This window comes from Diprion similis, chromosome 10 (assembly GCF_021155765.1).
Source record: "Diprion similis isolate iyDipSimi1 chromosome 10, iyDipSimi1.1, whole genome shotgun sequence".
Lineage (NCBI taxonomy): Eukaryota > Metazoa > Arthropoda > Insecta > Hymenoptera > Diprionidae > Diprion > Diprion similis.
In genome coordinates, this window is record NC_060114.1 from 6038217 (window position 1) to 6053875 (window position 15659).

General features: G+C 35.7%; 1 protein-coding gene across 1 annotated transcript; it reads left to right on the plus strand.

Moving 5' to 3' along the window:
* Positions 1-579: 579 nt before the first annotated feature.
* On the plus strand, positions 580-9072 carry LOC124411313 (hemicentin-1-like). Its single transcript, XM_046890386.1, has 17 exons — positions 580-772; positions 2252-2382; positions 2498-2687; positions 2850-2998; positions 3464-3635; positions 3850-4001; positions 4272-4422; positions 4502-4631; positions 4756-4931; positions 5017-5183; positions 5385-5526; positions 5633-5767; positions 5877-6035; positions 6726-6868; positions 8307-8472; positions 8667-8773; positions 8841-9072. The coding sequence occupies exons 1-17, from the start codon at positions 712-714 to the stop codon at positions 8973-8975; spliced, it is 2466 nt and encodes an 821-aa protein (XP_046746342.1). The 5' UTR covers positions 580-711; the 3' UTR covers positions 8976-9072.
* Positions 9073-15659: the final 6587 nt, after the last annotated feature.

A 15659-nucleotide genomic window follows, 5' to 3' on the forward strand; every position in this document is an offset into this window, starting at 1 on the left:
AATAAGTTTACAGAGCTGCGAACAGAACGAACCATAACGAGATAGTGTCTTATGAGTTGTTGGTGATGACTTATGGTGATTACATATTGTATGAACTGAGTTCACTAAACATATTTTCGATTTTATTTTAAAACATTTGAAAACTTGAAAAACTGTTCACTGTCACTATCAGAGCCCGAAAGTATCTATATTTTTGGTTCGATCTGGAACTGCATGATCACATCATATCAAAATGGTGAAAAATTATAATGATCTGAATAATTTTATCAATAACTAACGTTATGCCACATCGTTAATACGGCCAGACAATCCATGCAAACTATTGTTGCATTAACAGCAATTCGCTTTAATCGGTGATGAAAATCCATAAGTCGCTTCACATTGATAATTGGATCGATAGAACGTTTCTCTGTTGAACAATGCTTTCATCAAATTTCATTATACGTTCAGATAAAACTTGAATACTACGATTTGAACGCTTGAGCGTCGCAACGTTCGACTGCGTGGCTCCCCGCGTGCTCGTCATGCGCCAATGACGTCGATGCTTTTATCCCCAAGTTTCTCTGCGATATTCAGACTGATTGAGACAACGATGAGTATAGGACATTAAGTGATCTACAAAGCAACAAGATTGATTGTCAGTTACTCTGTCTCAACTGAAGTTCTCCTTTGATTCCTTCATCGGGTGATTTCGGCATACAAAGCAAGAATATGGAACGTGTCGGTTATACCTGGGCTTTGGGAGCTTTGGCATTATCAGGTTTATTTCTGGGTAATTTTAATGAACACATACTTAAGGGGTAGTTGCACATCTTTTTTTTCAAAAAAATCGACTTTTTAAAAACTATAGATACTTGCAGTAATTATACGTAGAATAAATAGAAACTACTATTTCAACTAGAAAGTTCGAGAACCGGTTGAAAAATGTGAAACAATGGAAAGATCTTAGTAAAAAAAGGAAATCGCGGTTTTCTCGAAATAACGTTTTTGACGCGGCTGACATTTCACAAAACGAAACTATTGCACCTATCAATCTGAAAATTTAACGGCTTATTCCTCATATGTATATGCTATATACTGAAGTTCCATTAAAATTAATTATTGATATTTAATCCATTGTTCAAATAATTTAAGTTGAAAAAAGGTCAAAAATTTCAAAAGTCGGCAAATTTTTTTTTTTTTTTCATCAATAGAATTTGCATAATTCTGTTTCAGGCGATTGCAACAAGTGTACTTTTTGACAATCTCTTTTTTTTCCTCAGAAGTTTTAAAGTTGAGATATCGTGTCAGCCAAATTTAAAAAGGAGTAACTTTAGACGACCATACCAGCGAAATTTACCATAAAAATAGAATCAAAAATTCTCTTTCATGTGTCACAAATTTGAAATTATTAAATGAAAATTCATTTGAAAAAAATGTTATTAAAAAAAGTCATTAAGATGTGAGTGAATTATATTAAAAAAACTTTTTTACGAGGAGTTGTCCAATTTTCGGCCTGACATACTTTCGAGTATTTATAATAAATGTTGAGTTTTGAAGCCCAAAATACTTCGTACCACAAAGTTTTCTAAATATTCAATCTGCATTTTCACTGCTGATGAATATGCAAGTAGAGCATGAAGTTCGAGTTTTTCGATAGCACACTATTTTCATATTTCTTGAATACCGTAACGATCTCGTGCACGTAATTGAAATTTCTTTCCTAATTTCAAAATTATACGCCTACGTGTGGTTTCAGTCTTATTTTTATCACGGTCTTACTTTTCTGGTATTTATAATAAAATTGCTGCGTTCGTCGTGTTTGTTTTCGATTTTCCTGCTTCTCTTTCGCATGTGTGTAATCATTCACCTCCGATAAGACAGCTACACTCGTGGATATTCCGAGTTCATTAGGCCAAACTTAATCTCTACGGGTCGAAGACTGAGTCACCTTGAAATTGCAACTTACTCATATTCTCACTCGAGTTGTTGGATCGTGATCTTAGGTAATGAATAGGTACTGCAATAGACTCAAACGATAATCTCCCTTCATACGGTAGTCATAAGACCGAGGCTTTCAATTTTAGAATATCATGATCACTGCTTTCGTTACGAGTCAGTGAATGTGATAATATTTATTTGGGTTCAGCTGTTTACTGATCTTTTTAAAGCTCGATTAACGTTACTCGCAGTTGATCTGTAATCAGTCGACAAATTTATAATTAATCAATCGTTACATCCTTCTCAACAAAAGTCACCTATTTTTCTGCAGGTATCACGGCTCGGAAACCAAACATGATTCCTGCGAAAGCTGAGTTGCTCATTCAGGAAGGAGACAATCTGATAATATCATGTCAGGGTGACGACGACATTCAGTTTTCATATATGGATATTCCGTATCATGCACGTGTTGTTTCTTACGCTCATATATGTATTCATTGACGCTCGCAGTCCGATGATGACGGTTCTGCAACATTCTAAAAGATGTGTATAATCATTATCGATAATGAATTTTTAGGATCTGCACTGGTATTACAATGTCACGTTTGACAAGAATTCTGGCCTGCATACGTTCATTCGTCCTAATGCCACGTCGGAGGATACTGGATGGTACGCTTGTGCTTACAAGGATATAAAAATAAAGAACGATGCAGAAACTATCGAGCATCCTGACGAAAATATCACTTGGATTTACGTCTACGTGAATTGTAAGTAATAATGACTTTAAATATCTGTGAAAAGTTCTCATATACCTGAATATCTTAGAATGAACCTTTTATAATCGTTTTGCTGGATTAACGCTTTTACTAGCTAATCGAATTTTTACTACTGGATCATGTATCGCCTGGTAGTAATTTTGAATCTTTCAGCATCTAGCATATTCGCGCCTGATCCACCGATCTTCGAACATTACTTAAAGCATTTCATTGGGCAAAAGACCGGAGGATCACTGGTCATACCGTGTCGACTGAGTACGCCCAAAAAGCTGTCAGTTTCGTTAAAGCATTTCAGCGGTTCGGTAAGTGCAGCGTGCAGATGAGACCTATTGAAGGTGAAGTGCAGTTTATAGAATCGAACTGGAGAAAGAAGCTTCTCTGAGGAACTCATTGTGTCGCAGTTCAATAAGCTTCTTTTTCAAGATAGTACATGCAGTACATTTTTAGGGTTTTATAACTTGAAAACAAACTTTGTAAACTTTTTAACATTTGCACAGTGAACGTGTAATACTAATCGTACATTGCAAACCTAATATTTTTTTACATTATTTCACCACCATATTTCGGAACTCAGTTATGTAGTGCAGATTCAATAATTGAATTGAGTCTATTAACCGAAACGATTTCTTTAACTTCTTGGTCGGTGGTATTTCCTGACGTGCTATTAGATTGGCGTTCACTTTCAAACCAACTATATTGTACCAGTGAATGTATTTCGTATAGTTTCAACCTCCTTGATTATGATACCTTATGTTTATTATTCATAGAGTTCGAAGTTGTCAGCTGCTGGTTTTCAATACGACCCAAAAATTGGATTTATCAAACACAATGTTAGTGAGTCGTCGAGTGGCACATATATGTGCCATATATCACACAGACATCACTACTTAAATCCAAGTTGGTTTTATCTCACAATGCTGAATTATGAAGTTTTAATAGGTGATAAACTTTATTCAATAAAGATTTCAATAGTAACTATAGAGTGTAACGATAACAAGTAGACACTTATTTCGACAGACACCATTCTTTTTTTTTGTCGATATTCTAGCTTGTGTTTGAAATGGTGGAATCTTCTTAACTTTTATCCTCATACCATTACGAGGAGGTGCTAAAAATATTTTTCAATATTCTGTAATACTTTCTCGATCTATAGCCGATCAGCTTGGCGAACCACTGCCACCACTCGTTGACAGGGAAGAATTTCGAGGTTTGGCATGGGGACAAAATCACACTTTTAACTGTCATTCGGCAGATGATAATGACGTACCGTTGCAAGTGGAGTGGAGAGTTCCATTTTCGGTACCCGTAAGTATCACTGATAACGGTATCGAGCGAAATTTTCGAAAATACTTGTATCCTGTATTTAGCGATCGCAAAAAAAATCGCGTTAACTAACTTTCACGGGGTTGGAATAGTTTCAAGGCAGTCGAGGTCGTTGAATTTGAATTTTTGAAAGTATTCTCGAGTTTTCTCGATCCATGAATTTGCGCTAACTCCAGAAACCGGATAACAATATGGTGGAACATCGATTCGAATACTATAGTTAATAACTTGAACTAAACACCGAAATTTCAGAGAGAGAGGTTGCTCCAAATTCACAATGACGAAATGAGAGCAGCACAATTGACATTATTCGATGCTCAGGAAAGCGATCGCGGGGATTATACGTGTACCAAAATAAAACGATATGTAAAAAGTAGTGTAACGATGCATGCGGAATTTAACGGTGAGGGCAATAATCTGAAAATCGCAATAAAAATGAGCCGATTTTTGAACGATGCGAAACATGTTACGATTTTCCCCAGATCCAGATATTAAGTACATCAACGTGACCGCGTCCAGTGGGAATGCATCTTCCGTGACTGTAGTTGAAAGAACAACGGCAATTTGGAATTTGTCCATCGACACATATCCCAAAGCATATACCGTTGAATGGTAAGCCATGCTCTTAATTCTGAATTCTAATAATGTGCGAAAGTTTAAATGAACGATATATTTTGGATGAAATTATTGTTTTCGTCAGTTGATATTTCATCGTTAACGTTAATAATGATTCCAGGATGGACAGATATAATCGGCTAATTACAAACTCTAGCAAGTATTTGCACACTCAATCACGAACGAACAATACTTTCAAAATATTTGATGCAACAATGGCTGATATCGGTGTGTACACACTTTTCATCAGCACTCTAAACTACTCCAACTACTATGAACTCAAATTGATGGTTTTAGGTAATACCCCATAAATCCGCATTCAAATCGTCACCAATTAAGTTGACCAAATTCTTCTAACATGGCCGATGAATTTACTTCACAGCTCAACCAGTCGTTCGTATTGTCAATTCTGTTTCCTATCACACACAAGGACAACCTGCCGTCTTTTCCTGTTCCTCAACAGGCTCACCGTTACCAAACATAACGTGGGAATATTTGGAATACCCTGACTTTCCGTCGAAATCCGTTTCCAAATACGCATCATTTTTGGTAAGTAAAACTCATAGATGTAACTTATTAGTGCTGTAATATTGCATTGGGGGCATTCAGATGAGAAATAATTCTATTCAAGTTATAGCGTAAACTGTGCAGGATTAAAAGAAAATCAGGTATACACGCAAAGCGATCAAACATTTCTAACTTTTTTATTTATCGTAAGAGTAATTATTGAATTTTCTGCATCAAATCCAGAAAATCCGAGACGAAACTCATTCATTCTACTTCGAAATCCTCTCGCATTCAACCATAAGGATCAACGCGACAGGAGATCTGACATGTAGAAGCTGCAACGTGATTGGCTGCAGCGAAGTCGTTGAGCCAGTTTTAGTTTCTGGTGAGTTGATTCCACTGACCATAAACGGTTAAAATTTTTTCTGCCGAAGTTTCTACTCAGCAAAACATCAAATTTTCAATAATTATCCTTAAATTTTGAATAACAGACGCAAACGGATATTTCGGTGTAATGGATCCAGGCACTGTGGCGGAAGGTGATACTGTCAATTTAACGTGTGGCGCTTCCGTTTATAATTTCACCAATAATATTGCCTGGGAGGTAAACAACTCCACGGAACACGGTAACGTCGTCAAAACTTTGTTTCACATCCTTTGATATGCACCTTGGATTCGTATAAACGAGCAGACTCAATTATATTTACTAAATAAAGTTTCGTGAATTTATTCCAGGAAGGGTATCAATTACAAATCGAACGACAAAATTTACCTTCCAATCGATACTTCAAATCTCTGACGTGAAAATATCGGATTCTGGAGAATACGTTTGTAGAGCTGAGAATAAAGAAAATCACAACACGACGACGGTGTCTTACGAGTTGTCGGTGAAGGGTATGTGCATTATGGTGATTTCTGTTTAGATGTACCGAGTGAACTGAACGTATATTTATCATTTGCGCCGGTTTATACTACTAGAAAGAATAGTACATGTCGATATAAGGGCGACATGATGGGCATTTACAGCGAGTGCGATGTTTTTAGCACGAACCGTAGTCGAGGCGAAAGTAAGTGCTAAAAACATCGCACGAGTCTCAACACCTCATGTCGCCCTCTTATCGAACACTGTTTTTTATAACAAATGTATGAAAAAGTTGCGCACAATTGTGACACAGTCTCTGGACGGTATGTCACGAATTACGATGCCCATAACTGAAATGGCTAAACCACGTGGCGCGCCAGAAAGGAATTGTGCGGCACGTACCGAAAACATCGCGCCAGATTGAAATACGCTCAGAGATGGCGCATCGATAGCATAAATTGAGCTTGTTATGCTCGCTAGACATGCGCAGAACGTTTTGCGCAGGTCTGGCGCGTGATACTGACGGTGGCTCTGCAAATGTCAGAAAAGTGCCACAATATGACCGCTTCCGAGGCCCAAACAAGCAACTTTTTCATACATGCGTTATAAAAATGAAAATACAATTAATATAAGGTACTAGAACCACAAAGTCTCAGAAAAATCTGAAATTTCTATGCATTTCAAGAGTGCAGGTTGCTCATGTTTTCAATTGACTGTTTTAGATGCGCGTGTTCCATCAATCAGTGATAAATCAACCACAAACAATACTGAAATTGGAATTGACTTAACAAACGACGAACACGCCGAAGTGAGACTAACTTGCTTTGCACGTGGGTTGCCATACCCTGAAGTAACATGGCTGAAGGTAGTTACAAATATTTCATACCACCAAATATGTATTGACAGCTAATTTCTTCGTTGATGAAATAATTGTTTGAGCAAATTTCGAGAAACATCACTTACATATGAGTTACTATGAAAAATTATAAAAAAATCAAGAATTTTTTACGTACAACAAAATGAAATTAGAGCCTAAAATTTATTCATTTATTTTTCACTAAAATTTTTGAGTGATGTAACTGAATTTCTTTGCATAAGTTATTCAATTGAAAAGGCCAAAAGTTGAAATACTGTTGATGAATTATTAACTTAGATTGATTTATCTTATGAATTTTTTCAAATAAAATCGTGTATACATTTGAAGGATTCTTGATTCCAATATTTAAGGTACCTAACAGACTTGAATTCGAACTTTTCTAATTAGTTTCATACGCAATAATCGCATATTGGATATTAATGAAATTCATCTGCTCGTGAGCTAATAGAATTTCCTTTAGATCTCCTGAAAAAAATCTTAAAATTTTAAAATTCCTTAGCTTAAATATGTATTTTTTCTCTCAGAGTATTTCAAAATTAGGAAAAACCCACCAGATTTGATCGATATCATTCAACAGATTAATATTCTAATGGATTAAAAATCTGTTCAATATGTATTCATCCCTATCTGTGCGCACTTTCTGAAAATAGCAATCATTTTGCAAGAAATTCTGAATCAATTCAAAGTTTTACGAAACATTGAGTGGATGCTCGTAAAAACTCTTAAATCAGTCACGTGTCACCACCCTCAAAACACCTCAATGCGAACTATTGCAGTGTGAGGTTGAATGGTATTAGGATAACGGCAAGAATTCGTGAACGAACAAATATCCGTTGCTGTAAACCGAAATATAAAGACATGGTTACTGAAATTACATTCAAAGGTTCTCGTATTACATTTATGTATACGTCTTTATTATAAATTTCAGTAATCGCATGAAATAAACACAGGCCAAAAAAAACGATTATCGTATTTATGACTAAAGTGTTAATTTGATCGCATATCACATTGAGTTGATCTTTGAAGTCATTGGAGTCAATAAACTTAAAGAAGTTTATTTGATTGTATTGTTAGTTTATAGAGTCTTGTTGATACTGTATAATATGCGACTCAAAATTCGGATACGTATTTCAAAAACAGTTGCAAATTTGTTTCAATTTTTTTTTTTTTATCATTTTAAGTGTTCATTACAGTTGTAATCAATATAATACTTTCAATTCAAATCAATAAAAATTCCATTGGCAAATCCTTCGCGTAGTTGGTTCGATGACATGGCTTTGAATGAGTTACCTTCGAGCAGTTGACTTACAAACAAACTGACGACGAGTGTTGGTACAGCGAGGATTGTCCAACCTTATGGTGTGGTTGGCAGTATTTCACTTATTTCTCAATGTACTCATCTTATTCCCGTTTGAATTTTGTACAGGATGGCAAACCACTCGTCAAGCACAGCGAACAGTACGCAATTTCAAAAAATAATTTTGAGCTGTATATCAAATACTTTCGCGGCCTCGCAGACGGCGGAAATTACTCGTGTCAAGCTAAAAATCGTGTTGGCACAATCGAGAGATATATGAATATTATAATCACAGGTAAAAATTTCTCCGAATGATTCCAAAAAGTAACTTGTACAGTATAATATTCATTAATGTCTTTCGCTTTTAGCTATCTTCTCATTTTCACTTTCTTTCAGACCGAAAAAAAGTTAGCCGAAAGCGAAAGGCATTAATGAATATTATTGTATATCACCTAAAAACCAAAGTAATGACCGTGATATAATTTACAGATAATCGGTCATACAATTATATAATATGGATCAGTTCGATCTGTGTTCTGATCGCAATACTCGTTGCACTGATAATTTATACGAGGTTGAAAGTTAAAGGACCAAAGGTAAGTACATTGTTGGCACTCTTGCGACAAAAATCAACACAATATTTACTTAATTTTATTTACACAGAATTTGAAAAGGGAAGTCCGAAGGATGGCGTTGTCGGAACTTGATCAACAGCCCTATGACGACTCTGTGAACGACGAAGATGAGGTAATATCCAATAATCAAGAATCCTCTCGAGACCGACTTATTCGACTGTAAAGATTTACATTATTATAGTCAGTAAAAGCTTGTCAGATTTTTATACTCAGGCAATATTTGTTTACGAATAATTTGTTTTATACTCCAAGTTCAATTATACGATGAACCTGCTTGTACATAATATAAATTACATGAATTTGTATATTAAGTATTTCTTTCCCCACTCGTTCGGTAACGGAAAAGCATCGGAAAGAATACTACTGAGGTATATACGTACAGTACTTTGATTAATTTTATGTTATTAAGCTCTTTTTAGGTTAGGGCTGGTTTTGAGTACTTTCTTTCATTTCGTTTTGGTAGGGAGCAGGTAATCATCAGGCAACGAGGCTCTAAATCATTGGAAGTTACCGAAGAACTTTCCTTGTAATAAAGTTAAGACCATCTGTTCATTAGCTTATAAAATTTTTACGTATGGTAATAATCTTATGTTATTGTCTGTTGTTCAGTTGCAAACTTTACGCTTGTTATGAGCATTTATAAACGAAACTAATAATCATTCGGGAATCTTGCATTATCGCATTATGTTATGAAGTAGAGGTCAATTGCTCTCTCTTTCTAAGAATTTTATAGGCTGTGTCGATTGCTGCGTAGAGCTTGCCAGGGACGTAATATATACGAGATCCCCCGATGCTCCAGTATTGTAACAATCTCGAATGACCAAGAAACAATTTGGGGTGCGTTATTAAAAGTTCTGTAACATTTTTGAGTAAGAAAAAAAAATATACTGATATCTTTAAATTGTAATTTACGTACATTTTTATTTTATCCTAACTAATCCTCAATGTTTACTAAGAACATTGAGTTTCCATACAAATTTGAAGTTTAAAAGTTTTTAACCTTACAATAATTGATGTGTTATAAAAAAAAAATTTGCAATTTCGGTCGCGGGTCGCAAAATTATTAATCGAGGAACCTGCCTCTATCAATATCGTCACCCGATTGCATTTTTTATTTATCTAAATCAAAACATTGGTATCGTCAATCAGTAGTCGTGTTCTGCAGTGCCGGTAAAGCCTGTTGAAATTGTCGGTAACATTATTATCGATCTGAATTCTATGATGTCGATGTTTTAATAAATAAAGTTTTCGATTCTTGTCTTATGGAAAATTTCTCTTAACACGTATTTCACTGCATCAAAGCTTCTCAATGCGTCGTGAAAAAACAAAAAATTCCCAAGACCTTCCGTTCGTGATTTTCAAATCTTCGACCGCCGCTGCCACACGCAAAATCTGGTTGTCTTGTGCGCAACTGCCGTGCGCAGCGTAGTTCGATCAATCGATACCGGTCTTAGATATACCGGTCAAAACCGCGAGCCGTAACATTTCCATTCTAGGGCTCATTCGGCTCGAGTCGGTGCTCGCCAGCAGTCGCGTATGAAGAGCAGAGTTGGCCCCGATTCAAACAGCTCGAGGAGAGCTGCGTACTTCGGTGTTGTAGAATCCAAATCGCAGTATTATAATCAGTACATATTTCTAGTGAATTACATTCGGTGATTACTATACAACATGCAGACAAGTAGCTCAGAGAATCAAAGTATTATGAGCATCAAAACAGCCTGCAAATGTTGAAGGTGAGTTACATTCGTCGCATTTAATTAATCATCGTAGGTACGTGTAACTTGAAGTTGCCTCTGTCCGCAGGGCGTTGTGTTTTGTTTTTTACCCGCGCATGTTTGGTAACTACTCGATCGATATCGACTGTTGAAAAATCTCTCGGTATGAAATCAGCAATCTGAAGTTAGGTGCATGTTACGAATTATTCATGTAGATTCTGACTGTCACCGGCTGCGCCGACACCGAATTTACAAAACTGTAAGCGAGTTAAACAGTCAGCGAAGAATTCAACATGCGTATTACTTTTTTTATTGCAATGAGGAGATACGTTGGTTGTATGGTGAATTGGGTTGATAAAACGGGCCTTGCGAGGAATGACCTTCGATGGAATCATTATTTCTGATTTCGAATCGCACGTAGCGCTCTTGCAGGTCTATAAAATGTAATTATCGCGTTTAGGTCACTTTAGCACCGATTCTTGCGTATTGCAAACAAGTTAAATGAAAAAAAAATAGTGTCGGTCGAGCTTAAGGATGCATTGTTTACATTTAGTGGCGTTTGTGGTGGCGGCTCGTGCAGCTTACCCTTCGAAAACATACCGAGACTCGTGTTTATCACTTAGCGAGTGTTTGTTTGAATTACGAATCAGCAAATTCAACTTTCTTCACGTTTCTTTCTGAGGATCGATATTATAATAAGTCGTTTCGTATTTTATTATATTGTCTTATATCAGAGTTTCATATATTACCACGTTACTTATTTTCGAATTTCGAATACCTCGTACATTTGGCAGCTTAGTTTTCTCGTTTTAAAATTATAATCTTGTTATATGTATGTCTGACGACGACGAAGTATATAACGATAAAAACCAAGGAACGTAAACGATTAATTATTCTTCAATCATCGTATTATTTTTTGTGGAAATAATAGTTACATTATGCTTGATTAGTAGATCATTGATAGGTATAAACAATCGATTATATTTTTTAAGTTTAAGTATAATTATTATAACACGTACATGGAATTTGGAAATGAAATATTAACAAAATCTGGTGTTGTTTTATCTGATTACAGAAATAAACTGCAGCAAGACTAATCGAGGTTCGCGATTATTTAAATTGAGGCCAGCAATAAACATCGAAAAATGAAATACAACATCTGAACAGGCCTCAGTGCTGTTGAAAAATAAAAAACAGGTAACGCCAAATTCACTGTAAGAATGTTGACCTTTTTAGTTGAAATTCAGTATTATTCACTCTTTAATTACATTTCATAAAAATGGTAGTAAATCTTCAATGCTTTCTGTTAATGAATCTGTGGTTCATTTATCAGTGCCTCAAAAATTACTGAATTTTATGGAAAAAAATTGTTTGAAATACAGTTTATAATGAAACAAAATCTGATTCAAGTATGTTGCACGAGCATTATTCTGTTATATTCTTATTGCAGTGTAAAAAGTGCATCACTTCACGATTCAACCTAAGATCTACCAGAGCTACTACATCTGAAGTGTGGAGCAGCCCGGAGGAGGTGAAAATTGGTGAGTTTGCATGTGTTTAGGTTACGGATATTTCCCTGGTATTCCCCTGTCACGTGGCGTGGCGGTAACAATAATATTACATCAATCTTCGATTTTTTAGCTGCATGGGTAGGCTCATTCGCAATCGCAACGGTGCTTGACTTTTTTGAGTCATTATTTTTTTTGTACTTTGATCTGCCGTAGCTTACTCAAAGTTAGAAATTTTGCACGTTGCTAAATGTGGAATGAGCATCGCGACAGGTAACCATCACTCATTCGCAAATCACAAGATCGAATCTTGTTTCGCTCCTGATGTAATAATCTAGATTTGGAATTTAATAATTATGTCGTTTAAGTGGTGGTTTCACCTGAGGTCTGCATGTATTCAGTTATTCACATTATTGTTGAATCGATGAAACTACAAAGTCGAGCATAAAATAACGTAATGAAATTGCATCTTATATTATAAATCATTTTCAACTTTTTAATTAGCAACAAGTATATGTCACCTGCAAGCTTAGCTCGTTTAGAAAAATGCTGATTGGCATACAGGATGTTTTTAATCCATTTTACAAAAGGTTGGTGTACCAATAGTCTGCCAGTATTTTATAAAATAATGCATACAATATTATGGTTGGCGTGATACAATCGAGATACTGTATTCTGAGCAGGCGGACTATGGTACAAAAACATTTTGCTCCCTACAGGTAATCAACGAAAAAGTAAGTGACAGTGACCACGGCGCGAATGAGGAAGAATGATGTGTGTTGGAGAAAATGGAGAATCGCTTAGATCGAATATAGGTAACCGGGGAGGTAGGTGGTCGTTTTGGGATCCGTCGCGGGGTTTGATGTGGATGTGCGTGTGCATCTCTTTTCAAGAAATTTTCGCTGGGTGGTTCCGTTGGGAATCAGGCGAGGGTAGGAAGGTCGCGATGTACCGTGATGTTACTAACTTTTGTAATCCACAGCGTCAAACTATCACAGAAATTTTTCTCCGACAACACTCGAAAGACTGTATACGAGTCTGTGGACCATTTGTCAGTATTTAAATATTAAGGAGGTGGAATTTTCCATTTATTCTCACTTTGCAATTATTTACCAGCTGTTATTCAATTCAATTATTCAGTCGTTATCCATTATTATTTGATTAGATTAATCTCTGTGATCGTTTGAATGGGCAAAACGCATCTCTGGACAATCTATCGCGTTCCGTGGTACGCTAGATTGGGAGAGATGCTGAGCTCGAAGACTTCGCGTCGAAGAGGACCGCCGACCGTCACGCCACACAATAATGCATGCTCTCCAACCTCCCTCCCGGACTTGATTCGTATCTGAGAACGACAATCCGCATCGTAGATGCGGATTGGGTTTCTACAGAGTTTTTACGACAAGTCCTACATATAAGAAACTGTTTTACAATTCAATCCATAGCGCCTTTTTGTGCGCTGAGTAATCACTGAAACTGGTCACGCTTTTAACGCGACAATTGATGATGCGAATCGATAGATTGCGCCTTTTGCGCATTGATTTCGCTAACAATACGTGGAAAAGTAAAGCACTCTTGATATGCTAAGCTTTCAGCTGTTGAGTCAATTTTGTTATGAACAAACAAGTTTTCAAGTTTGACCGCGCCTTTTGCGCGTCGACTTGATACCTTGTGGTTATAAGTGAGAGCGCGGCATATGTAAGCCGGTGCTCAACGCGCGGAGATCAAAATCGCAGAGTGTATAGTGATAGTAAAGAACCTTGGCCTAAGTATTTATGAAATATATCTGAGGTGCACAAAATTATTTGTTTTTCAACCATGGTATTACTTTTTCTTCCAGGACAATAAATCAATTTTTCTTTACAAGTACACTGATACCTATAAATTCCAGTTGAAAAAAATATTTATTTTAATAACTCCTGGTGAAAAGTAGATAATGAATAAAAAAATATGCACTTTGTTGTCATTATTGAAAATAATTGAGTTAAATATTGTCGCGGCGAATATCATGTTGGACTCTGCATAGATTTTATCACTGTACTTGTAGCAACTTACTCTGTTTCAGCTAATCAAACCTTTCCTCTGTTTCAGCTAATTAAACCTTTTGTCTGTTTCAGCTTATCAAACTTTTCCTCTGTTTACGCTAATCAAATCATTCCTCTGTTTCAGCTAATTAAGCGTTTTCTCTATCTCAGCTAATTAAAACTTTTCTCTATTTCAGCAAATCAAACCTTTTGTCTGTTTCACCTAATTAAACCTTTTGTCTGTTTCAGCTTATCAAACTTTTCTTCTGTTTCAGCTCATCGAACTTTTCCTATGTATATGCTAATCAAACCTTTTCTCTGTTTCAGCTCATTAAAACATTTCTCTATTTCAGCTAATCAAACCTTTCCTCTGTTTCAGCTAATCGAACCTTTTGTCTGTTTCAGCTAATCAAACCTTTCCTCTGTTTCAGCTAATTGAACCTTTTGTCTGTTTCAGCTAATTGAACCTTTTGTCTGTTTCAGCTAATTAAACCTTTTGTCTGTTTCAGCTAATTAAACTTTTTGTCTGTTTCAGCGAATAAAATCTTTTATCTGTTTCAGCTTATCAAACTTTTCCTCTGTTTACGCTAATCAAATCATTCCTCTGTTTCAGCTAATTAAGCGTTTTCTCTATCTCAGCTAATTAAAACTTTTCTCTATTTCAGCTAATCAAACCTTTTGTCAGTTTCACCTAATTAAACCTTTTGTCTGTTTCAGCTTATCAAACTTTTCTTCTGTTTCAGCTCATCGAACTTTTCCTATGTATATGCTAATCAAACCTTTTCTCTGTTTCAGCTCATTAAAACATTTCTCTATTTCAGCTAATCAAACATTTCCTCTGTTTCACCTAATTGAACCTTTTGTCTGTTTCAGCTAATTGAACCTTTTGTCTGTTTCAGCTAATCAAACCTTTCCTCTGTTTCAGCTAATTGAACCTTTTGTCTGTTTCAGCTAATTGAACCTTTTGTCTGTTTCAGCTTATCAAACTTTTCCTCTCTTTATGTTAATCAAACCTTTTCTCTGTTTCAGCTAATTAATCCTTTTTCTGTTTCAGCGAATTGAACCTCCACTCTGTTTAAAGCTGATCAATTTTTCCTTTTTATGACCAATCATAACTCTTGGTTATCTAAGCTAATTTCTTTTTTGTCTATTTCAATAATAGTTATATTCTCATTTGTTCCATATCACTGAGTTTAATTGGCTCCACTGAAAAATCAACACTTAATTGTTTAGGCCTGGTTTAGGTATATTGGCTGTAAACCTGTATTGAAATTATCTCATACGTGTATAGTTTATTAGTATATAAGTAGTATAACTGTCAGGATATTAGTATGCACCAACATTGAGAATTTCATTAATTACAACGTGAAAATCAAATGCCAACGATTCAAACTAATCATTTTTCTGCCATCATTTGTCTCAATTTCAAGTGAAAAATCGTAATGTATGACATCTAGTTGGATGTCGCATTTCGGAGAAACAAAAATTAATCTGAAACTGTCTAGTTGAGTCGGTTACATTTTTCGTTTTCACAGTGTAAAATTTGTCAAATATATTATTAAAATGTATTAAATATAGTTTATAGTAATGATTGTCTTCG